The 26871-nt window shown below is 39.5% G+C and overlaps 1 protein-coding gene across 2 annotated transcripts; it reads left to right on the forward strand.

Annotated features, from left to right (window-relative positions):
- Nucleotides 1-220: 220 nt before the first annotated feature.
- LOC311283039 (mucin-2-like) lies at nucleotides 221-14958 on the forward strand. 2 transcript variants are annotated; one of them, XM_084397201.1, is made up of 8 exons: nucleotides 221-288; nucleotides 4494-4556; nucleotides 6316-6345; nucleotides 6420-6687; nucleotides 6809-6923; nucleotides 7301-7388; nucleotides 7472-7557; nucleotides 7786-8136. In XM_084397201.1, the coding sequence occupies exons 4-8, from the start codon at nucleotides 6446-6448 to the stop codon at nucleotides 8047-8049; spliced, it is 795 nt and encodes a 264-aa protein (XP_084253327.1). In that variant the 5' UTR covers nucleotides 221-288; nucleotides 4494-4556; nucleotides 6316-6345; nucleotides 6420-6445; the 3' UTR covers nucleotides 8050-8136. The 2 variants fall into 2 exon arrangements, with proteins under 2 accessions (XP_084253327.1, XP_084253326.1); XM_084397200.1 differs by lacking the exons at nucleotides 221-288; nucleotides 4494-4556; nucleotides 6316-6345 and adding exons at nucleotides 13909-13948; nucleotides 14139-14256; nucleotides 14528-14958 and having other exon boundaries at nucleotides 6459-6687; nucleotides 7786-7996.
- The last annotated feature ends 11913 nt before the right edge of the window (nucleotides 14959-26871 follow it).

The raw sequence follows: 26871 nt of genomic DNA on the forward strand, positions 1-26871 counted from the left end.
AAGACTCGGGAGATAAATTGATATAACAAGCGTATATTTATTAACAGCCCAGCAAGCATACATTTATAAAGTTCTTTGGCGTAGGTCCCGTCCTTAGCGCACAATGCGAGGGTAGCGGAAGCTGCATATCCTGCCTGAAGACGAAGGCAGGGGCGCAGCCGACCCCCTGGAGGTAAAGGAAGGGACCATCCTGGTGGTGGTGGGGCGGATGAGTTCCGTACCATCTTGGTGGTGGTTGGGGAGGATGGAGGTAATTGGCAGCGTCAGCATCTGCGAACTCAGACAAATGTAAGTACCAATATTTTATACTGCGAGTGTTAGCACATGATTGGTTAGAAGTGAGGTAATACATGACGCGCTGATTTGAGTCTTCCTGGCAGAACTTACGCTAAAGCTTTCATTTAGACTTTTCCTTCCAAAATGTTTGTTTGTACCCTCGAGTGAGTTCACGTAGTATAATAGCGCAGCGCGTCTGTGTTGTACGTCACACGCATCACACACATGACCAGTGTCGGCCAATAGTGAGCCTACGTGTGACGTACAACACAGAAGCGCTGCGCTATTACACTACGTGAACTCACTCGAGGCCCAGAGAGAAGGAAATGAATAGTGGAATAAAGTCGTTATTTTTGTTTACTTTTTGCGCACAAAAAGTATTCTCGTCGCTTTATAAACTTAAGATTGAGCCACTGTAGTCACATGGACTACTTTGATGATGTCTTTATTACCTTTTTGGACATGGACAGTATACCGTACATACATTTTCAATGGAGGGACAGAAAGCTCTCGGACTAAATCTAAAATATCTTAAACTGTGTTTCGAAGATGAACGGAGGTCTTACGGGCTTGGAACGACATGAGGGTGAGTCATTAATGACATAATTTTCATTTTTGGGTGAACTAACCCTTTAAGTTAGTCAGAATCCACTCACCGCTCAAAACGTCAGACTTTTTATTCAGTGCTGAGTTATGCAGGCTCACGAAACCCCTCATTAACAAAGTGTAGACATGATGCAAAGTAAGAGTTTTATTGTGCATTGTTGGCTGCTTCATTGATTATAACCAAACTTTGTGAGATTGACAGTGTTTTAGTGATTGTAAAGGGAGCGGTCTTTGCTCACTTTCAAGGCTACAGCCTACATAATCCATTGAAAAAAAACGATCGTTTTACATGCTGCTAAGAGGACCGACGGCCAATTGCATGCTGCAAAATCTCGGAAGTAACATCTGCATAAATGCTGGATTCACTCTGCACGGGACATAAATATGACATGTAAATCATTACTAAAAAAATAGTAAATCATTAAAGCAATGTAAAGGCAGACTGATATATTATTTAGAATTTCAAAAATATTTTGTATGAACAGTTTTCTATTAATCTTAAATGTCTCACTGTACACTGCTATGGTGGAACCATTGCTTGGCCTACATCTGCTCACTTTCCCGTTAATTCATTTGAATTCGTTAACAAAAAAAGGTAGGCTAATCTTACAGCTCTACTTTATTTCACTTCGGAATTCTAGATCTAACGAGCCATATAGATAAAATAAACGAAAATTATTCTCCTGTAGCCTATATATCCGTTTGGTCAGATTTTGTGCTGCAAAACATCCATGACAGCTGTTAATGATCCTGGCAAATAATCATGGCCAGTTGGTCACCCGACATGAGTTATATAAATAATATTAATAGCACAGCAAAACCAGAGGGTCTACCAAGTGCATATAGCGATCACCGACAGCGACAATCATTTTGGGCTGGAATTAATGTAAGCTCATATCAGAAATTGAATGTAAACAGGCTGGCCAAAGTTGCAACCAAAGTTACAAGTTAAAACCTCGAATTTACTGTCATTTCAACATGGCGTGAACGTCAGTTCCTTCAAACGGCCATATAGTTGTGATATTTATAAAAGAGGGGTAAATGAGGGACTGGTGCGGATGCGATGGAGGTTGAAGGACAAAAAACAGAAAACGTTTAGATCATCACGAGCACAGAACACTCAGGCTATGAATAACTGAATATGCAATATATCAAAAGTAAGAACAGACACTCAGCTTTTAAACATTTTTAGCTTTTTGCATTGTTTTTTTAATCCACACTTGAATGTGGGTAAGTTTTGAAGGGGGTGGATTGGAATCCACTGCTGCTTCAATGTATATGTAATGAGTGATTATAATCAAGGTATTAATCAATATTTTTCCTTCTAAATATCAAATGAGTTGAATGACTTCTCTGGAGATTTTACTTTGTTATAGAAGTTACCAGTGTGATTACTGAAATGTTCTTTTCATGTATTCTTTAATGTCTGTATTTGATATTTGAATGCAGTAACAGTGCTTGCTAATTTAGCCCGGCTTCCAGAAATGAAATAGGGACTTGTTTTGTTTTGAGAAAGGTCTTCAATGTGTTAAAACATATAGGGGGCATTGAAGCCAATTGTTTAAGGGACCATTTCTTTGTTAAAGCCTTACTTTCCAGTTAGACTAAAGTGTAGCTCTCCTTGAGAGAAAGAACACATTATCTTGATGTTTTGAGACGAGACTCCTGTTTATAGTTAGAGCCTGGCCAAATCCAACCTTGGAAAAGCTTGTGTAAAAAAGATCTTGATTCAATATCGATTCATTTGGATAAATATTAGCCTAGGTATACAGTAGATACATGTTAATTTTTCTCAAAAAAAATAAAAAATAACTCACCTAATGCTTTAAACATACAGAAAGCTCTGTCAGCTGGTATTATTATTAAAGGTTAAAAATAACAACTCAAATTAAATATGATGGGGTTTTTATTATGATAACAACATAATATTTATATTTTTTTATAATGTTATAAATAAAATTATAATAAATATGGAATATAGTGCACATATTTAGCAAAATACTCTCTACTGCTACAGCGATCTGTCATGTCACGCAAATACATTTAATGTAATATTTGTAATTGCCACGTGTGGTATCGAAGTTCGTTGATGATAACAAACATTGTGTCTTTGCATGCAATTCAAAAGAAACCTGGAACATTAGGCATGAAACAGCCTTTAGATTTTACATTAGATAAAACAATTCAAAAAAAAAAAAAAAGCATTGCATAAATAAGCAACAGTGAATCAGCTGGTTGTTCCAGTCATCTTACATTTTTTTCTATCAGAAATATTTGATTATTAAATTTCGGCGGAAGTCTGTCAAGTGGTCAAACAACCATGGAGTGACAATGGCGTAGCTAGTAGGAAAAATGAGGCCTGGGATCTCAGTTATAAATGTAAAAAAAGGCACATATTACTAACTTTGACGGTTAAAGAGAGAGAGAGCGCGCACTTCTGTTGCATGCTCTTGATTTCTGAGCACACCTGTTATTTGGATTAAAACTGAATTGTATATATTAATAAAAACTTGAACTGTTATGTTGTTTATGTATAATGAGTGGTTCCCTACATTATTACAGGGCGTTTACAGGAGTCGGACAATAGGTTTTATGTGTGCAAACATCTGAAGTGCGTGCCCAGAAAACTTGAATACATTGAATTCATCTACCTTTAATTTATACAGTGAAGACTATGCAGTGTTATTTTACATTTGATTACTTAAATCAAACCCGAAAACTACTGTTAGAACCTTTTGTTTTATTTATTTGTGCTATATGTAATTTGCTTATTTGTTCTTCTTTTATTACTGACTGTTTACTTGTCTTTATAATGTTTTAATTTTAAATTAATTAGGCTAGTGGTTTTGCTGTAGTATCAAAATTGTAACAGAGAATTGTGATATTTCACTGGTATCTTAACATTTGAACCACTGACCCAACCAGGCCAGTAGAAAAAAATCTTTAGCATTGAGCCCTGCTAAAGCTGCTCTAAATATGCCCTGTGCTATTAAATGAAAGATAAAATATGATATAGCAAAAATGAACAGTGAAAGTAACAGAGGATATACAATACATTTCAACAGGCATAATTAAGCATGCAAATAACTGAAGGAAATGTATTTGCTAAACAAATGAAACCAATGTATGTTATGTCATGCCATGCATGTAAATGCCAATAGACTTATTAGTTCTTTAGAAAACAGTCACATCCCTCACATCCTTGTTTAGTTTGAGATCATAGAGAAAAATGCCGTTTTGATCCTCACCATTAAAGTTCGCATGACTATTGTTTATTCTCAAAAGAGATATGGGACATTTTATATTTATTTGGTTAAGAGATAGAATCCAGTGATAATGCATACGATGGGTCCCACCTTCTGATCACAAATTATATTCTTCCAAAGAAAGATAACATTTACTATAAAAGGACAAATTCACATTAGCTCTCGAGCATGGTTGTTTTCTACATGGGAACTGTAATAATGTCCCAGATGTGGATGCTGAGATGGGTCGTTTTACTGGTGGGGCTGCAGTCGATACAAGCAGGTCAGCTGCCTATAATCTGTTTTGTTCTCATTTTACAATGCACAATATATTGTAAATATGTTTCTGTCTTTTTATGTTTAAAGACTCAAATATGATGGATTATCTGCACGCCACACTAGATCCTGTAACGGGCCGAACAGTAACTGGTAAATATTTCATTTTTTATTTTAAAAAGTATTTGTTCAGGAAATAATGCATTCATTTCGGTGATCAAGGGAGATTATTATTTATTTATAAGAATAATAAAAGAAGTTAAAAAAACATTAAACAAATATTCAAAATGTACTTTCTCTGTTCATTTCCCAATTTGATTCAGTGTGTAAATGATAATGCTAAACAAAAGAATAATACATTTTATTTAAAGGTACCTTTCAAGACACCAGAGGACAAATACAACAAAACAGGAAAAAAAACAGAGTGAGCTTTTATTAAAAGATGGCTTTTAAGATGTAATTTAAAAATTAAGAGACTACATTACGTATGCTTTGAGGTAAGGTGTTCCAAAGGCTTGGAGCAGTACAACTAAAGTCAAACGTATAAAAGGTATAACAAGTGTTATAGAAGCAGAAGATCTGAGGCATTGGGACTCTTAAAGGAACACTCCACCGTTTTTTGAAATAGGGCTTATTCACCTTCTTTCCTATTTAGATAGGTGGGCAAATGCGTTTTTGTCTCAGTGCATGGATTGTTTTAGTTTGACAAGGTCGGCGCGAGCTTAGCTTAGCTTAATGAATGGAATCCTTTGTTGCCAGCTAGCATGTCCTGAGTAAAAGTTATTAAAAAAAAAACCCCAAAAAGCCCTAATTACTTCTTGTGGCCTGCGTATTCACAACCAGTACAAATAGCGATGCAGATTAACACTAGGCGATTTCCTAGGCAGATATTGACTATATTAGGGGGAAGCACAGCCGAAGCAGCGCAGAGATATCACGCAACACATGAAATCCCACGACTTCCGTCAACATACCGGCGTGAATAGTAGCTGGCTATTTTTCCTACAGTACATGAATGGCGATGAACATGGCTGATTTTATGAGAGTAAATCATAAATCATTTATGAGAGTAAATTAAAAAAAGTAAATCACTTTTACTCAGGACATGCTAGCTGGCAACAAAGGATTCCATTCATTAAGCTAAGCTAAGCTCGCGCCGACCCTGTCAAACTAAAACAATCCATGCACTGAGACAAAAATGCATTTACCCACCTATCTAAATGTAGGAAAGAAAGTGAACAAGCCCTATTTCAAAAAACGGTGGAGTGTTCCTTTAATGAAGGAGAAACAACAGAGTTGTCAATAGTCCGTGTGAAATTATCAACATTTTTCAATTTTGATTTACTGTAATGCCTACTAGTAAAATCTCAGTTGTCTCACTGTTACGCTTAAGATAATTTCATGTAAAAAATGATTTCATTTCAAATACACAAACCAAAACAGAAGAGGTTTGTAGTGTTGAGTTAGGCTTTGAAGACAAATAGAGATGGGTGTCATCAGTGTACAATGACCTGAATGTATACTGAATTTACTAAAAATATAATCTAAAGGCATAAATAATAAACAGAAGAGGGCCCAAAACTGAGCTTTGAGGCATGTCAGTATTAATCTGAGAGGTCCGTGATCTAAAAGTTTTAATTAAAATAAAACTGTTCGACCTGATGGATGGGATCTAAATGAGGAATACAAATGATTCCAAAATATACAATATTTATCATTTTAAATGTATTAATTGCACCTAATATAATTAATAAAAAAATTATGTTTGCCCCAGTACTAATTGCATTGATTTACAATTAATAAAAATAATAAAATGTGTGTGTGTGTGTGTTTATTTATATATATATATAGACTGAACTCTTTATACGATTCAAACTGTTTAATGATGTTCCTTTTTGTCTTCTATTTTTAGTGTTCCCTGACATAAGAATCACAACTGAAGGTATGCAGTCTTTTCAATGTTGGTTTAGTTTTCAGTATAGATCACACATTTATAAACTTTCCCTCTTGGTTTAGATTAACCGAATCCTGATCATCAGTCCATGATCTGCAGTACATGGGGAAATTTCCACTTCAAGACATTTGATGGTCATTTCTTTCAAGTGCCAAACACGTGCAACTACATTCTGGCCGGGTTGTGTAATGGCCTGGATAATTCTGATTTTAACATTAAGATGCAAAGAGAGATTTTAAATAACTCAATCACTTTCAGCAAAATCACAATAAATCTGCAGGGCACAGTCATTGAACTCACTAACAACGACATCATCATGGACAACGAAGTGTGAGTTGTTTTTAATCTAAACTTAATACTGCATCCAGTTGTCTTGTAGTCTAACCTCTAAAAACAAAGATATTGCTTTCTTATGTTGAGTGATGATGATTTTTTTTTTTTTCTCTAACAGGTTGTATAATTCAACCTATAAGAATGGAATTACTGTCGATCTGAGCACATCAAATGTTAAGATCTCTAACAAAAATGGAGTGACTGTATTTTGGGAGAAGGACCAATCTTTATTGGTATGCTTTTTCTCTATTCATATATACAGCTACTGTATTTAGTATTATATTTGGGTTGCACTTGATTTCCATAGTCCACTTTAGACATTCTACTAACTTTAGGTAACTTTACAACTACATGTCAACTAACTCTCATTAGAGTATAAGTAGACTCAATGTTATGATTAGGGTTAGGTTTGGTTTAATAGAATAAGTTGATTTGTCCTTGAAAAGTTACTTATAGTCAGTGTAATATCTGTTGGGGGACATTTTTAAAGTTACTTATGGTAATGTCTAAAGTGGACTATGGAAATGTAAGTGTTACCTATATTTGTGACACAGACAAATAAGGCCTGACCATCCAATAATCATAAATTTTACAATATGATGTTCCCTAGATTGAACTTTCAGAAAAGTATCTAGGCCAGACCTGTGGACTTTGTGGAAACTTCAATGGCAACAAGACTGATGATTCAGTTGACAATGGTAAAACCTAATTTTGATGAAATCAAAAGTAATTTAACGAATCATATTTTAATATATGACATCCAAACATTTCATTCGTATAGGTTTTAATATGGCCGAATGGAAAGTGTTTAAACCTGAATCTTGTAAGGACATCATAATTCCTCCTTATGATCAGTGCGAAAACCAGGTATTATGATACAAAATGAAAGTTGTTGCTATTATTTTAACAGATTTTGGAGTTGTGAAGTTTACATTGTTTACATAAAATGTAATAATAATTGTTTATCAATTACTAATTGGAATATTGGTACTAATATTCACTGATATTTTCAGATATTTTTTTCTAAGTGTATAAGATAAAAAAAAAAGAGATGTTATTTTAAATTACGAGTGTTTTCTGATTTTTTTGTCCCAGACAAGCGTTTGCCTTGAGTATCTCAGCAGTCCAGGGTTTAGCGACTGTTACAATGTGATGGACATGGGTTCATTTGAAGAAGCCTGTGTGAGCGACCTGTGTCAATGTTATGGCAATCACGACTGTCTCTGTAACACACTCACGGAGATTTCACGACAGTGCACACATGCTGGAGGAAAACCAGGAACATGGAGGACAGAGCAGCTCTGTCGTGAGTATCATTTCTGGAAGATGAAATTAGTTATGATGGAGAGAAAAATGTAATTTAAGGGAACAGTTCACTCAAGAATTAAATTATTTTATTTTCTCACAAATAAATTAAACTTTTGAAGAAGACACCCAAAATATCCTAAAATAAAACAAAAAACGAATTAAATAGTAATCTTTTGAAGTAGACACATCATGTGTAAAGAACACTGTGTGGACGGCTGTTTATGCCCTGAAGGTAACCATTTACAATTGTAAAATATTGTTACAATTATTGTATTCTACTTTTGTATAATAACGGGTCATGATGGCGCCGTTGTGTGTGGCTTGCCGTCGGACTCCTGGTCCAGTCCTTATTGTTTGTTTTATGCTGTTTGATCTTTTATCTAACACAATGCGCTTCCTCAATATTGATATATGACAGACTAACTCTTTTAAGTTTGCAAACTAGTACAAACGATCTGATATATCAATCGCGAAACGGCTCATCTCACTCATCTCCGTTTCTGACGTCCATACCTGGCTACCTGCGCCGCTGGCCGTGTTCTCTACCTGTGAGGAGGCGTAGGAGAAAACGCGGAAGACGGGGTGGCTTTGCCGTTAAGCTGAAGCATTTCCTGGCTCAACAACAACTAAGTTAGAGTCGCGTCGATCCTTTCTGGGTTTCCATGTGAAGGGTTTGTTTGGTCGGCGATTTCTCCATTCGCTGGCGCTCTCTGGACCCAGTGTATCAATGGAATAAGAACACTTCGGTGACTATGGCTGAAGCTGCTCCGCTACCTGTCTACGGCTCGCCTCGTTTTCACCGTGCTGGAGTTTGTGTGAATAATCTTCAACGTTTTTCTCGGATTCGGAATTCGGAGTCGACTGAAAATCTACCTGGTCTAAGGATGGCGTTGCTAAATGCCAGATCAGTGGTAAATAAGACTGTTAATGACTTTTTCTCCTCGCGGGACCTTGATTTTTTATTTATTACTGAAAGCTGACTCACAAATGGGGACTTAAGTCCGTTTTCTGATCTTTTGCCACAAAACTGTTTGTTTTTTAATTCACCACGTACAACAGGCCGTGGTGGAGGACTGATCTCTATTTTTAAAGACAGATTTTCTTGCAGCCAAACGATGTTTCATGCTTATCAGAGTTTTGAACTGCAGTTGTTTATTTGATCTGAATGGTCCACTACTGGTTGCTTTGATATACCGTCCTCCTAAGCACAATATACATTTTTTAAACGAGTTTGCAGACTTCTTGGGGGAATTTTTACCCAAATTTGATAAACTGTTAATCCTGGTGATTTCAACATTCATGTGTGTTGCACAACGGACTCATTATAAGAATTTTCTAATCTGATAAATGCCTTTGATTTCATTCAGTATGTGAATGTCCCGACTCATCAGTCGGGACATACTCTTGACCTTGCTTTCTTATGGCATTTCACTTAATGAGCTTGAAGTAACTGAAAACGGGTTTTCTGACCATAAAACTGTTATGTTTTCTGTTCCCTGGGTACCAACTTGTGCTAAAGCTACTAAATGTGTCCGTAAATCTAGAATAATTAACAGTTACTCCATCTACAAGCATATCCTTTTCATTAGCTTTCTGTGATGCTGTTCAAGCAGTTGACATAAGTCCAGATGAGCTCCTACTTAAATTTAATTCGACTTCTTTGATTATCTTGGATTCAATTGCTCCTGTAAAGACTTTAAAACTCAAACCTAGATCTGAACCCTGGATTGACGATAACGTTCGTGTCTCGAGGCAGATCTGTAGACGGGCGGAGCGAAAGTGGAAAAAGGACCGGCTCCAGATTTCGCTGGAATTATTAAGAGATTCATTATTTAATTATCAGACGGCCATGAAAGAATCAAAATCAAGGTATTTTGCAGACATTATCAACAATAATTTCCATAGGCCCAAAACTCTTTTTACTGTTTTTAACACTGCTGTCAACCCAACGGTCTCAAAGTACCCTGCTGTGTCAAAGACAATGTGTGAGGATTTTCTGAGATTCTTTGTTGACAAGATTAATTCTATCAGACGGGGGATATCTCACCCTGATTCTGATCCGTCCATCTACTCTGTTTGTTGTGCAGAGTTTAGTCAATTCAAACCTATTTCTTTTGAATATCTCCAAGAAATAGTATGCCGGCTTAAGCCGTCAGGCTCAACCGTTGACATCTTGCCTCCTTATTTCCTGAAACAAGTTTTTGATGCAGTGGGTCCATATCTTGTGACTTTGATTAACCGATGCTTTGAAACTAGTTCTGTACCTGATGTGTTAAAACATGCTACAGTATATCCTTTGCTCAAGAGACATAATCTAGGCTAGATCCTACTGTTTTAGAAAACTATAGACCAATTTCAAATTTGTCTTTTATTACAAAGATCCTTGAGAAAATAGTGCTTTTACAATTGCAGAGTTTTTTTGATGAAAATAAGATATTTGAGGTCTTTCAATCAGGTTATCGAAAATTCCACTCTACAGAGACTGCACTCCTGAAGGTTTTAAATGATATTCTACTTACTGGCTACTCTGGAAACCATTCTGTGCTTGTGCTCCTAGATTTGAGTGCTGCGTTTGACACTGTTGACCATGCAGTCCTTCTTACTCGCCTGGAGCACTGTGCAGGCATAACAGGAAGCGCTCTTGAATGGTTCAATTCATATCTTTTAAATAGACGTTTTAATTTTAATATGGGTGAACACTCATCTGAGTCATTTCCTCTAGCATGTGGTGTACCTCAGGGTTCCATCTTAGCTCCGATTCTTTTTTCTTTGTATATGCTACCATTGGGTTCTATTTTTAGGAAGCATGGTCTGTCATTTCACTGCTATGCAGATGACACTCAAATATATTTGCCCTTAAAAAAGAGTTCCAATGGCTTAGAAGCACTCATGACTTGTTTGGCTGATGTGAAAGCCTGGCTGTCTTTAAATTTTCTTAATTTTAATGAGAGTAAAACTGAGATAGTATTCGGTCCTTCAGACTCTGTTAGTACACCAAACATTAATTTTGGTGAGTTATCTTCCTCTGTAAAACCTTGGGTTAAAAATTTAGGGGTTATCTTTGATGATAAGCTGAAATTTGACAAACACATCAAAACTGTGGTCAGATCATGTTTCTTTCAGCTTAGACTACTAGCTAAAGTTAAACCCATTTTGACGAGTAAAAATTTGGAACAATTGATCCATGCTTTCATTACGACGAGATTGGATTACTGTAACTCACTATATTTTGGGATTAGCCAGTCAGCTTTATCCCGGTTACAAATAGTTCAAAATGCAGCTGCTAGACTCTTAACCAGGACTAAAAAACGGGAGCACATTACACCAGTTTTACGCTCTTTGCACTGGTTGCCCGTGCGTTATCGAGTGAATTTCAAAATTATTCTTTTGGTGTTTAAATCATTAAATGGTCTGGCCCCTCCGTACCTTTCGGAATTACTTACTGAGTATCGTCCTGTTCTTTCTCTCCGGTCATCTAACCAGAAACTGCTATGTATCCCAAAGTCAAAGCTGAGGTGCAGAGGCGATCGGGCTTTTTCAGTTGCTGCCCCCAGATTATGGAATGCTTTACCTCTGTGTATTTGCTCTGTATCATCCCTATCTGTTTTTAAAACTATGCTAAAAACGCATCTTTTTGAATTAGCATATACTTAGTGAGGAAGTTGTATTGAAATGTTTGTTTTATTATGATGTTTTTATTGCTTATTTGTTTTGTGCAATTGTCTATTACAATATGTGCAGCACATTGGACAACCTCGGTTGGGATAAATGGTGCTATATAAATAAATTTGACATTGACATTGACATTATTCTTTGATAAATAGAAAGTTCAAAAGAACAGCATTTATTTGTAATAGAAATACTTAATTTTCTTACTGACCCCGGACTCGCTGGGTTTCATCCCTGGTGATGCTCTGCAAGGCCTCTACTGCAGCTGTCTTCAGTTCCTGCTTGGTCTTGGGGCATTTTCCCTTCAGTTTTGTCTTCAGCAAGTGAAATGCATGCTCAATCGGATTCAGGTCAGGTGATTGACTTGGCCATTGCATAACATTCCACTTCTTTCCCTTAATAAACTCTTTGGTTGCTTTCGCAGTATGCTTCGGGTCATTGTCCATCTGCACTGTGAAGCGCCGTCCAATGAGTTCTGAAGCATTTGGCTGAATATGAGCAGATAATAATGCCCGAAACACTTCAGAATTCATCCTGCTGTTTTTGTCAGCAGTCTCATCATCAATAAATACAAGAGAACCAGTTCCATTGGCATCCATACATGCCCACGTCATGACACTACCACCACCATGCTTCACTGATGAGGTGGTATGCTTTGGATCATGAGCAGTTCCTTTCCTTCTCCATACTCTTCTCTTCCCATCACTCTGGTACAAGTGGATCTTTGTCTCATCTGTCCATAGGATTCTAGAACTGTGAAGGCTTTTTAGATGTTGTTTGGCAAACTCTAATCTGGCGTTCCTGTTTTTGAGGCTCACCAATGGTTTTCATCTTGTGGTGAACCCTCTGTATTCACTCTGGTGAAGTCTTCTCTTGATTGTTGACTTTGACACACACACACCTACCTCCTGGATGTGTTCTTGATCTGGCCAAATGTTGTGAAGAAAAGCATGTTGTGACCAAATGCTTCAGAACTCATTGGACGTCGCTTCATATTGCAGATGGACAATGACCCGAAGCATACTGCGAAAGCAACCAAAGAGTTTTTTAAGGGAAAGAAGTGGAATGTTATGCAATGGCCAAGTCAATCACCTGACCTGAATCCGACTGAGCATGCATTTGGGGAAAATGCCCCAAGAACAAGCAGGAACTGAAGACAGTAGAGTTGCAGTAGAGGCCTTGCAGAGCATCACCAGGGATGAAACCCAGCGTCTAGTGATGTCTATGCGTTCCAGACTTCAGGCTGTAATTGACTGCAAAGGATTTGCAACCAAGTATTAAAAAGTGAAAGTCTGATTTATGATTGTTAATCTGTCCCATTACTTTTGGTCCCTTAAAAAGTGGGAGGCACAAATACAAACTGTTGAAATTCCTACACCGTTCACCTGATTTGGATGTAAATACCCTCAAATTAAAGCTGAAAGTCTGCAGTTAAAGCACATCTTGTTCGTTTCATTTCAAATCCATTGTGGTGGTTTATAGAGCCAAAAAGATTAGAATTGTGTCGATGTCCCAATATTTATGGACCTGACTGTATGTGTATATATATATATATATATATATATATATATATATATATATATATATATATATATATATATATATATATATATATATATATAATTATATATATATATATAATCATTTTTTTCTTCCCCACATATCATTTGCGGGGCTCCTTAGCACGACTGATTAAAAAAAAAAATAATTCATACAACTTGTGTGCTTTATTCTGATTCGTCTTTATAGCGTGTGAGGAAAAGACCTACATTTCAGTTGTCAGTTTCAGCCACGGTCAACATTTACTTTCATTGTACTAAAAAGACCAGCTTTCTGCTATAAATAACTTTTGTGTTTCATACAAGAAAGAAAGTAAAACTGGGTGATGACAATATAATACAATAATTCTCTAGATCAGTGGTTCCCAATTCCAGTCCTCGTGACCCACTGCTCTGCACATTTTGTATGTCTCCCTTATTTGACACACCTGAACCAGATCATCAGCTCATTAGGAGAGAATCCATGAACTGAACTGAGTGTGTCAGATAAGAGAGACCTACAAAATGTGCAGAGCAGTGGGTCACGAGGACTGGAATTGGGAACCACTGCTCTAGATGGCAGTGTTAACTGTTTGAACCTTAGATTCAACTTTTTTTTTTAAAGAAAACATACTTTTTAGTATGAACGTGAATGAAATGTTTAAATAGCGTTTTCTATTCTAATTTGTTTGTGTCTTTACAGGGAACAATACAATTTGACATAGATGGATGTTGCGAAATCTGTAAGATATTTTTATACTTAACACCCTGACTCAAACAATATTTTTTTTATGTTGAAATAATTGTGTCCACCTTTCACATCCAGATCATTTAACAGATGTTAAGTAAATCAAAAATAACATAATAGGCCCTAAAATGCAATGCATGTACTGTTCATGAGTCACAAGCTTACCTGCTTCCATTATCTCTCAGGTGAACCCAGCAACTGTGTTCTTGGGAAGAACTTCACCCGTCTGCAAGTCAATGATTGCACTTCCATTGATAATGTAGAAGTCACTTCCTGCGCTGGCCACTGTGACACCAAATCAATGTGAGAGCATTACACACCTATTGATCACACACATTTTTTATTTTATTTTTTTATTCTCAGATGAACTGTAAAGTCTTAGAGATATAGAGTAACTATACTGACATAGTTTGCATAATATTTTTTTGTCAGACTTTCTTTCTGAAGACTTTGTAATAAACATGAAGTAATTTGTAAGTCCACCTTAGCATTCATGGATACTGTATAATAGGATAAACTCACATCCAGCTGATCTACACTCATATGACTGGTGTTTTCTTGGAAACCTGCACAGGTATTCAATGGAAGAGAACATCATGAAGCACAGCTGTTCTTGCTGTCGAGAGGCGACAACCAACAGTCGAGAGGTGAAGTTGAAGTGTGCCAATAGCAGTGAGATCCTTCATCACTACACACGTTGACAGCTGCACATGCACTCCTACCGAGTAATCTGTCACTAAAAAGCAACAATTTTAAAATATATAACTGAAAATGACAATAACAATGATTTAAGCTAGCTGATTGTTGAAGTGCATTAATGGCTAAAATTATTTTGCCAAATATTGCACCACTTATTTTTTCTTTGTGGTTTGATCTATGGGTATTAGTTCACTCTATTAAGTAAGAATAATCTATTTAGTGCATGATATAATGGTGTACTGTACTTTTCCTTCCAATGAAATGAATTAAAATCACAATAAAGCATAATAAAGAGCATAAATTACAGTCTCCTGGATTTTTCTCAGAAAAGTGCCAGTGAATGCACTGAAAATAAAAACACACACCAACACTTCTAAACCAAATGTCTCACAATGATGAAATTACAAAGACTCTACATGTTTTAAGATGAAATTTAAGATTTACGTTCCTATTTACAGGTTATTTGTAAATAATAATAATATCATTTTATGCTAAACAAATATGAAATGATCAGTTTATGCTATATATGAAAATGCCTACAGGGGAAAAATGATAATTTATTACTTTATTAACAAAATATGAAGCACACGTAACAACATCCGATCTCATGTCAACAACACGCATGCATTGTGGCTCTCCTGAACGCGCATTGGAGATTAATGTTTTGTAAATAAATTGGTAAAATTGAGGTTAAACCTCTGGAGTCACATTACGTTTAATGATGGCTTTACTGCCTTTCTGGGGCTTGAAAGTGGTAGTTGTGTAGCTGTCAATGGAGGGACAGAAAGCTCTCATCAGAAAGATATTAATTTGTGTTCCGAAGGTGAACAAAAGTCTTACGGGTTTTGAACGACATGAGGGTGAGTCAATTGTGACAGAATTTTCATTTTTGGTTGAACCTTTAACATGCACCAATCTGGTACCAATCTGGTTAAGATGAACTTTAACCCTCATATGCCCCTAGTTTCCTGTTTACATTCCTGATCTTTTGGGGTCTATATGACCATAGATCCATAGATAATGGAGAAAAAGTGACAAAATTGTATGCAACTGAGATGATCGGAACCATGTTTATTAACTACGGAAAAGTCGATTGGAGTCATATAGACCCCAAGCACTGGATAGATTGAACTTGTATGTCAATCATTAATCTTTGGCATTGATATATTTATACAACTACATTTTTGCAGTGTGACATGAGGACAATGACAGTTTCTATACCCCAATGCACCCCCTGGAGGAAGAATCCATGTTGTCTCTTTGAAAACGGTTGTTAGCTTTTGTGGTCAAAAGGTCCATCTCTTTCATTAATTAATTAATGAACTAAAAACAGAATCTTAAATATTTCTTATATTTCTCATTTTACCTCACATCAGGTTTCAATGTGGTTTCAGACTTTTGAACCCCACAGTATATATTGTATAAAGTAATGTGAATAATTTCTCTAAGCCTACATATTGCATTCAGAATTTGATATGGATTGTAAATTATTGTAAATTGGTCAAATCTAAAGTTTTGTCCTCAACTCAATGGTCAGAATTTACACTTTCCCAGGAATTACTCTTGAACTGACTTGAACTCAGCACTACTGATTAACGAGTCAATGTTCTGCAGTCTTGACTCACAGTACATACATAACATTCATGTCAAATGAGGCAGTGTCAATAGAAACTCACAGCACTACAGCAGTGTTGGTTTATCTAATCAATAGCATATGTTTGTTCCCTCCCTTTGCCAACAATGTGCCCTGTTTAATGTAAGGATATTTCTGAAGATCAGCTGTTTCTTCTTGTCAACACTTGCGTTTGCGGTGCCACAAAAAGGTGGAGCCATCATCTTGCTTTACATACTCATCAAAAACCTGATGTTTGCCTTTGGAGGAACTTTTGTGCTACTGAGAGAAGTTGTTTGAATGCTTGGGCAGCTCTCAATGTCAGCAAATCGTCCCCTTGGAATTATAAGGTTCTATCTGCATTCTGAGCAGTTTTGAGATATTGAGCTTTAAAGTTTTTGCATTCCATTCAACTGTGTAGAAAGAACCTTTTTATTTTCTAAATAAAAAGTTCCAAAATGTACACAACTTAAAAAACAACATCACATAATGTAAAGAAGTGGTCACAGAATAAGAATATGTGAATAACAAAATTTTGACAAAAATGTCACATAGATTATAATTCCAAGGGGACGAAATTATGATATTTGCTGTTGATTGAACAATGATTTACAAAGGAGTGCCTGAATTTACTTGCTGTCTGATGGCCTGTCAGTCTTATGGGATAGTAATAAATGACGGGCCTTTTCAATAAACTTTTCTTTAATTAAATTACATTAAAATGAAATAAATAAAAAGATTTATGTGGCGAGGGGGGCGTAGTTTTGCGAAGTTTGTAGCGGGAGAGAGAGGCGGGAGCCGAGCGGTGAGTAAGTAGGTCAAGTGCAGATGATGAACACCTGTGTCTGATTGCAGTAATTGGCGTGGAGAGAGAGAGAGAGAGAGAGAGAGAGAGAGAGAGAGAGAGAGAGAGAGAGAGAGAGAGAGAGAGAGAGAGAGAGAGAGAGAGAGAGAGAGAGAGAGAGAGAGAGAGAGAGATAGAGAGATACACAGTGCCCTCCACAATTAATGGCACCCCTGGTAAATATGATCAAAACTGGCTGTAAAAAAACTAATCTTCCAATGATCTTTCATTCAAAAAATTAGCAAAATTCTAACCTTTCATTTAAGAAAAATAATTGAATGTGGGGGGGAAATCACATTATGAAATGTTTTTCTCCAAAACACGCTGGCCACAATTATTGGCACCCTTTTATTAAATACTTTTTGCAATCTCCTTTTGACAAGATACCAGCTCTGAGTCCTATAATGCCTGATGAGTTTGGAGAACACCTGACAAGAGATCAGAGACCATTCCTCCATACAGAATCTCTCCAGATCCTTCAGATTCCCAGATCCATGTTTGTGCTTCTTCTCTTCAGTTCAGCCCACTCATCAGGTCAGGGGACTGGGACGGTCATGGCAGAAGCTTCATTTTGTGCTCCGCAACAAATTTTTGTGTTGATTTTGATGTTTGTTTTGGATCGTTGTCCTGATGGAAGATCCAACCTCAAACAATGGATGGTAGATAGGACCTCATAGATGGACATCATACAATCGCTCGCCGGTCTTCACCAGGAACAACATCAGCACCTGCTGGCAATAAAGGAGGAGCAGGACAAGCGGTTCGAGGCGCTCCTCCGAGCCCAGCATGAAGACCGGAAAGCTGTTCCGGAGCTGGATAGACCGGGAGGTTCGGGCCGCCCTCCCCCCTCCCCAGCTAAAGACTCGTCCTCGCCTCTACCTCTCAACAAAATGGGGCCCCAGGATGACCCAGAGGCTTTCTTGGACCTTTTTGAGAGGTCCGCCGAGGACCGGGGATGGCCCTCCACGCTGTCCGGGGAAGCGCAGGTAGCCGCAAACCAACTGCCAGTCCAGAACCTCCTGGTCTATAAAGACCTCAAGCGTGCCATCCTCCAACGGGTCGGTCGGACCCCGGAACAAAATCGCCAGAGGTTCAGGACGCTGAGCCTCGAAGAGTCCGGCCGACCCTTCATCATGGCACAACAGCTCCGGGACTCGTGCCGCAAATGGCTGTTGGCCGACGGAAGCGACGTCGAGGAAATCATCGTGGCGCGGCTTCCGAGGAAGACCGCACAATGGGTCCAGTGCCACCGCCCGACATCGCTGAACCAGGCCATCCAGCTGGCGGAGGATCAGATGGTGGCGTGCCCAGGGGTCGGCGAACCCCTACCATTTGCTTCTCTCTCTCTCTCTCTCTCTCTCTATCTCTCTTCCCCCTCTCTCTCCTGTCCCCTCTCTAAATCTGTTCCCCTTCCCAGGTCTTTTGTAAGGCTTACACCCAGGCCGGCGCCAAGATGGAGAACGGGGACTCCAGCGGAGCCGGTGACAACGTCCCGGGGTCCTCCCAGGGGAGGGGGCTCGACTAGTGGTCTCTTCACTGCACCGGCTGCACCGCCGCTCTCTCCACGCCAATCTCTTGACCCGCTTCCTGCCACCAGGGTGGCGGGGAAGTCTGGGCCGGCTTGTTGGCGCTGCAGGGATCCGGGACACTTTATCGACCGGTGTCCAGTGATGGAGGTGGGGACGCTGATCCGGGTCCCCGACGCGCCACAGGCTGCCCCCAATCAAGCTGTACCAGATACCAGTGAGTATAAAGGGGGGTACATATCAGGCTTTGGTGGATTCAGGTTGTAACCAAACCTCCATCCATCAAAGCCTGATTCAACCTTGGGCACGGTTAAGGTACGGTGTGTACACAGGGAGGTGGTGAACTATCCGATATTGCCCATGGAAATTCAATTTAGGGGACAAAAACATAGAGTAGAGGTGGCAATTAATCCACACCTCTGGTATCCGCTAATTTTGGGGACCAATTGGCCAGCATTTAATAAATTATTGGGATATTTGTGTGCGGATGCCTCTTGGGAAAAAAAGAGATAAGAGGAAGGTGGCGGTTGCTCAGTTGGGAGAAGCTGAATCGGAACCTCTGGGAACTGTTTCAGGGGAATAGAGCGCTCTGGAGAGAACCATCCTCACGGAGCGTGATGATTTTCGTGGTGCGCGTCTTGTCGTGAATGTCAGTTGGTGAATCCTCCGGCCAACCCAAAAGCACCTTTGTGCCCACTTCCCTGAATGCAGGTCCCCTTCGAGCGAATTGGTATGGACCTCATCGGGCCATTAGAATGGTTGGCACGGGGACACCGCTTTGCTTTAGTCCTGGTGGATTACGCAACGTGGTATCCCGAAGCAGTGGCACTCCGCAGTATTTCCGCTAAAAGCATTGCGGGCGCACTGTTTCAACTAATCTCCCGGGTGGGAATCCCGAAAGAGATTCTCACCGATCAAGGCACGGCGTTTATGTCACGAACCATCCGCGAACTTTACGAGTTGTTGGGCATTAAATCGATTCGCACCAGCGTCTATCACCCAGAAACGGACGGCCTGATGGAACGATTTAATCATTCGTTGAAAACCATGATTCTAAAGTTCGTACAGGAAAAGCCAAAAATTGGGATAAATGGCTAGAACCCCTCTTGTTTGCTGTACGTGAGGTCCCCCAAGCCTCCACGGGGTTTTCCCCCTTTTAGCTTCTCTATGGACGTCAGCCCCAGGGGGTGTTGGACGTCCTTAGGGAGACTTGGGAGGACGGACCCTCAACTAGCAAAAACGAAATTCACTATATGTCCTGGACCTGAGGAAAAAACTCCACACTTTGGGGCGGCTATCAATGGAGAATTTGTTACAGGCCCAGGACAGACAGAGTCGGCTGTACAGCAGGGGGGTGAGGGGGGAGACAAATTCATCCATTTGCACAGGGAGATAAAGTGCTTGTATTACTTCCCTACTTCTAGTTCGAAATTACTTGCAAAGTGGCAAGGACCCTTCGAGGTCACACGGCGAATTGGGGATCTCAACTATGAGGTAGTACGAACAGATAGGGGCTAGGCACATCAAATTTACCACCTCAACCTTCTTAAAAAATGGTCTGAGAAGGAATTGTAAAGTGGTAGCTCAACCACACGCAGGAGATTTTACCCTTGATATACACAAGTAACAGACTTACACCAAAAGTCTTATAAAAATACAAAATTTATTTATACAACAATTTAAAAACTAAACAATTGTATGCATAATCAAGAGAGTGAAAACATTAGATACAACTGCTTCAATTCAAGGGCTAGGAATAAGGTCACAATCTGGCGCCCTGGTTAGACAGCAAATGAGAGGGGCTAACACACAAATCACGCCAATAAAGTCATATGTAACAGCACACAGTCACACGTGAGATTTACACAGCAATGGCAAATAACAAATAGCAAATAGCAAGGTGCAACACTACAAAATAAACCCCACATATGTAGGAATAATGATATAACCAAATTGGTTTGATTAGTATAAAAGCCCTAAAACCAATTCACATATAAACAATTGATAAATAAAACCTAGGCGAGCAGCCAATATCCCACTAGACTGAGAGAAGTTTACATAAGCAAAACATCACAGTTATATTATGCATAAAACAAAGTTTCATCGAACACAGTCAACAGTCTCATCACTCACGACCCCGCCCACATGGCGCTCGCAGTGCAAAGGGAAGGAGGCGCTAAAGGTGAGGTGATGACAGCGACACACACACGCAAATCCCAGCTCCGACAAGTTCCAGGACACGGTGGCCAGCGGGGGAAACCGGAACTGTAGAGCCGAGCTGTGAGACAATGGAAGGGCAATCAGTCCCAAATAAATACACGTCAATGCCCACTCTTTCGTAAACAATAAGAATTCCCACTTCCCTCAATATGAATGAATAGCGCGCGTTGATTATTTCTCGTGGACCTCGCGCTGCCAGGAGTCAATCGCGATCGTAGTCACTGCGTGGAGTCGAATATCCCAACATGACATCATGACTTTGCGTAAACATACACGCCACTTTCAAGTCAAGTGGCGTGTTATCTATACGCATTTTGAGCTATCCGCGTGTATGTCCACGCCGTCATCTTCTGCGTGTATGTCTACGCCGTTAAATGTCCGAGTGATTCCGCGTGTATGTCTACGCCGTTAAATGTCCGAGCGAAACGAAGCAAAATGTAAATCTACATCTGGGGAGTGATATTTTTTTACTAGGATGGTAGGGGAAGACTCATAAATGGTATTAACCCCAGTGACGGGTAGGTTTAGGGACTGGGTTGGGTTAAGTCATATATATTTATATAGAGAGTAATGTAACATTAAGTCAACGTCGTTGATAAACACGCTGAAAAGCGATTATGCGTGTTGATAGCACGCCAAAAATGGAAATACGAATTGGCGTGTCATACATACGCCATTTCATGAGATCAGTCTGAATATCCAACAAATCGGAACAAAGGCGGTCGAGCTTGTCTCGTTACGGTCTCTCTCTCGGTCAAGGAACGCACCCAAAGGACTGCATGCTGGTTCTTATATTCAGTGGATCTACCAATCGCGTTGTACCACTGGCTCATCAGTAACATTGGACACACCTGCAACCAAAGACTTGCAAATACACATGTACACCTGGTAGACATTAACCCACCCTCACAAGTTATCAGACAGTCAGTGTTATCCTCCCGTTACAGAATCAGTGATGCTGGCGATGGTAGTGAGTGGAGAGGAGGATCTCGGTCCAGAAGCGAACCTAAAAACTCAATCTCTCGCCCTGGTCCCTGGTGGAGACCATCTCTCACCCTCCCAGCTCACTGATGTGAAAAAATTACAAGCAGAATTTGCTGATGTGTTTTCGCCCCTGCCTGGTCGGACGGACCTCATTCAGCACCACGTTGAGACCGAGCCGGGCGTGGTAGTACGCAGCCGGCCGTATCGCTAGCCAGAGCACAAAAAAAGGTGGTTCAGAGCGAATTAGAGGCAATGCTAGACATGGGAGTAATAGAAGAGTCCAACAGTGACTGGGCGAGCCCGATAGTTTTAGTGCCTAAAACTGACGACTCAGTCCGATTCTGTGTGGACTATCGAAAGGTGAATGCTGTGTCGAAATTCTACGCTTATCCAATGCCAAGGGTTGACGAATTGCTTGATTGGCTGGGAACTGCTAGTTTTTATTCGACAATGGACTTAACAAAGGGATATTGGCAGATCCCCTTATCTCCCATGTCCAAAGAAAAAACGGCTTTCACAACACCGTTTGGATTACACCAATTTGTCACTCTTCCTTTTGGCTTGTTCGGAGCTCCGGCAACCTTTCAGCATCTGATGGACAGGATTCTCCGGCCGCATGCTGCATATGCCGCTGCCTACTTGGATGATATCATCATCTACAGTGGGGGCTGGCAGTGTCATATGCAGCATTTGCGGGCTGTCCTGAAGACGCTGAGGAGGGCTGGGCTCACGGCCAACCCGAAGAAGTGTGCAGTTGGGCATGTGGAAGTTAGATATCTGGGCTTACACTTGGGTCATGGACAGGTGCGTCCCGAAATTGACAAGACGGCAGCAGTTGCGACCTGTCCAAGACCCAAGACCAAAAAGGAGGTTAGACAGTTCCTGGGGCTGCCGGGATATTACAGGAGGTTTGTACCTAATTATTCGGACCTCGCCAGCCCGCTGACTGATCTAACTAAAAAGGAAGTACCAGATACGGTTCAGTGGACGGAGCAGTGTCAGCAGACTTATACTCAGATAAAGGCTGCTCTGTGTGGCGGACCGCTCTTACATGCTCCTGACTTTTCTCCCTTTTATCCTACAGACAGACGTGTCGGACAGGGGGCTGGGCGCGGTCCTGTCCCAGGAGATAGAGGGTGAAGAGCGGCCGGTGCTGTACATCAGTCGTAAGCTCTCTAAGAGAGAGACGATGTACAGCACCATAGAGAAGGAGTGTTTGGCCATCAGATGGGCCGTTCTCACCCTCCGCTATTATCTCTTGGGACAGGAGTTCACCCTCTGTTCGGACCACGCTCCCCTGCAGTGGCACGGCCGCATGAAGGATACCAACGTACAGATCACCCGTTGGTATCTAGCTTTACAGCCTTTTAAGTTCCAGGTGATCCACAGGCCGGGTGTAAAGATGGCTGTGGCCGACTTCCTCTCCAGGAGGAGGGAGGGGGCAGGCTGCAGGCCGGATGGCTCCCCGGCCTGAGTCGGGCGGTGGGGGTATGTGGCGAGGGGGGCGTGGCTTTGCGAAGTCTGTAGCGGGAGAGAGAGGCGGGAGCCGAGCAGTGAGTAAGTAGGTCAAGTGCAGATGATGAACACATGTGTCTGATTGCAGTAATTGGCGTGGAGAGACCGGATATAAGCCGGCGGGAACGAGAGAGAGAGAGAGAGAGAGAGAGAGAGATGGACTGGGACCTTGACTGCTGCTGCCTGTTTTGAGAAATCGTCTGGATTGTTATTTTTGTTATTGCTGTGCGTGAGCACGGTGAATGCGCTGTGTGCGCACCCTTTTGTTTTGAGCTTTGATTCATAAAATAAACGAGAGTCCCAGCCATGCCGACCCCTGTCTTCTTCCTTCCCTACACTTACAACACTGAACTCCATCACAATTTACTTACGTTATACCTTTAGATAAAAATGTATATTATTTCAGTGTGTCTTAATTTGGAAAGAAAAGGAACATGTCAAATTTAATCATATATGGATGTATGCATACATCATGCTTGTAAATTAAATCACTGTATGTAAGAATAAAATATTACATTATCAGATGGGGTTTTGTTTTGTGCAGTATTCCATTCTTAATTAAACTTTGTGGAGAGATGAACATACATTTACACAAGAAAAATCTTATATTGTTATAATAATAAAAAACTTATCAGAAATAACAGATTTTTGTGTTTTTCCTTTTGTTTTATGAAGATCACATAAAATGTCTTGGGATTTTTTTTACTGCCTTTAACATTTATTTGTGTGGCTATTTTAGCCTTGTTCCAATCACATTTCAATCTTAAAATAATAAAATCCATATAGAGTCAAATAAACAAACTAGTTTTGAGTAAATTGAGCTGATTTATAAGGAGACTAAGGCCAGGGTAACACTTTATTTCGAGGGTCCACTTTAGACATTGTACTATGTAACTTTGCAACAAAATGTCAACTAACTCATTAGAGTATTAGTAGACTGTGTGCTTAATATCTGCTTACACTTTATTTTGATGCTCCTCTAACATACATTCTACTGACTGTAAGTAACTTTGCAACTACATGTCAACTTATTCTACAAACCCATAACATCTAACCCTAACCTAACCTAACCTAACCTAACCTAACCTAACAGTCTACTAAAGTTTACTAATATTTTAATGAGACTTAGTTGACATATAGCCTAGTTGCAAAGTTACTTATAGTTAGTACAATGTCTAAAGTGGACCATTGAAATGAAGTGTAATCAACTAGGCTATATTATTTTGTAAATTAAATATAGGCTATTAATTTTAGTATCATGTAATATAATTATAATTGTGTTTTTAAATAAAATAGTATTTAACAGTGCATATTAAGGATACATAAATTAGCAGCTTGTGTGATGCACTGATAAAAATGTTCTGCTTGATTTACTTTAAAAATTACATTTTTTGGGCATAATTTTATTACGTAGTAGTGATGTTCGGTTTTTGAGTGAAGCGTTCTTTTGAGCAGGTTGAACCCATTTCATGGTAAGTAACAGGTCAAACCGGTTCATTATCCGAACTGTCCGAAAAAAACGGTTCACGGAAATGAAGTGGACTTGACATCACTATTACATAGATCAAACAGGCGATGAAGCTGTTCCGCTGAAGGGCTGTTCAACGACGAGAAGGCTTTCTATCCGGAGAAGTCAGCAGAGGTGAGTCTCTGAGCTGAAGGAGATTAAACCTGTCCTATGGCGAATTTTCTCAGAATTTATCAGGGGGGCAGGGTTTCATATTATTTTGAAGCTTCCCCGGGCGCCGCCATTGATTAGCGGACCCCCACCTGCTGTTAGCATTCCATTGACTCCCATTCATTTTGGCGTCACTTTGACAGCGAATAACTTTACATCTGAGGTGTTTAAAGACTCCATTTGTCCATTATTTATTTCTAAAGAAACACCTTGTAATTACCTTGTAGCTTACGTTATGGCCCCGTAGAAGCAATTTTTGTAAAAATAGGCTAATGATTGCATCATAACCACACGACTCTCTGTCGCACAGTAGAGAGATTACCGTATGGACAGGAGGAGAAGCTCGTAGACAATCGGGGGGACGTGGAGGCAAAATGACAAATTAATTAATCAGAATACTTTTTAGTATCAGAATCAGAATACAATTTATAAAGCTAGGTCTTCTTAACATTAGATCGCTCACACCTAAGGCGGTTATTGTAAATGAAATGGTCACAGATAATAGTTTCGATGTACTTTGCCTTACTGAAACCTGGCTTAAACCAAATGATTATTTCGGTATTAATGAGTCTACTCCACCAGGATACTGTAATAAGCATGAGCCCTGTCTGATTGGTCAACAATCTATAGAGATATTCTTAATGTTACTCAGAAAACAGGTCACAGGTTTAATTCGTTTGAAGTACTTGTGCTAAATGTTACGCTCTTAGATGTAAGAAATAAATCCCTATTATCTCTAGCCTTGGCTACTGTATATAGACCTCCAGGGCCCTATGCTGATTTCTTAAAAGAGTTTGCAGACTTTCTCTCAGATCTATTGGTCAGTGTCGATAAAGCATTAATTGTTGGAGATTTTAACATACATGTAGATAACACAAATGGTGCGTTAGGGGCTGCGTTTATAGATCTATTAAACTCCTTTGGGGTCAAGCAAAATGTCACTGGTCCCACTCATCTTCTTAATCATACACTAGATTTAATTATATCACATGGAACCAATCCAACCGATATAGATATTATACAGCGAAGTGATGATGTCACTGACCATTACATGGTAACGTGCATACTACGTACTGCTGAAATTTGTCATGTTGCGCCACGTTATCGACCAGGCAGAACAATCCTTCCAACAACTATAGATAGATTCTCAAATAGCTTACCTGATCTATCTCAGCTGCTCAGTGAACCCAAACAAACAGATGAACTAGAGGAAATGACTAGCACTATGAGCACTATTTTCTCTAGTAGGCTACATTAGACATTGTTGCACCAATTAGATTAAAACAGGTTAGAGAGAAAACTAAAGCACCATGGTACAACAGTGCTACGCATGTTATCAAGAGAGAAATTTAAAGCGTAAATGGAAACAAACTAATTTAGAGGTCTTTAGAATCGCGTGGAAAGACAGTATGTCACATTATAAAAAGGCCCTAAAAGCAGCCAGGGCTGAGCATCTCCGCAAACTAATAGAAAATAACCAAAATAATCCAAGGTTTTTATTTGGCTAGACTAACAAATAAACAGACGTCACCTGAACAAGATATCCCGTTACAGTTTAGTAGTAATGATTTTATGAATTTCTTCACTGAGAAAATAGAAAGCATCAGAAACACAATTGTAAATGTACAATCTTTAATGGTGTCTTATGATTCAGCCTCAATGATCTCCCCTCAAGAAAAACTACAGCGCTTTACAACTATAGGACAGGAAGAGCTAAATAAACTTATCATTGTATCTAAACCAACAACATGTTTATTAGATCCAATACCCACCAAACTACAGAAAGAAGTGTTACCTGTAGTGGAAGAGCCTCTTCTCAGTATTATTAACTCGTCTTTAT

Source organism: Rutilus rutilus (assembly GCF_951802725.1).
Source record: "Rutilus rutilus genome assembly, chromosome: 23".
Taxonomy (NCBI): domain Eukaryota; kingdom Metazoa; phylum Chordata; class Actinopteri; order Cypriniformes; family Leuciscidae; genus Rutilus; species Rutilus rutilus.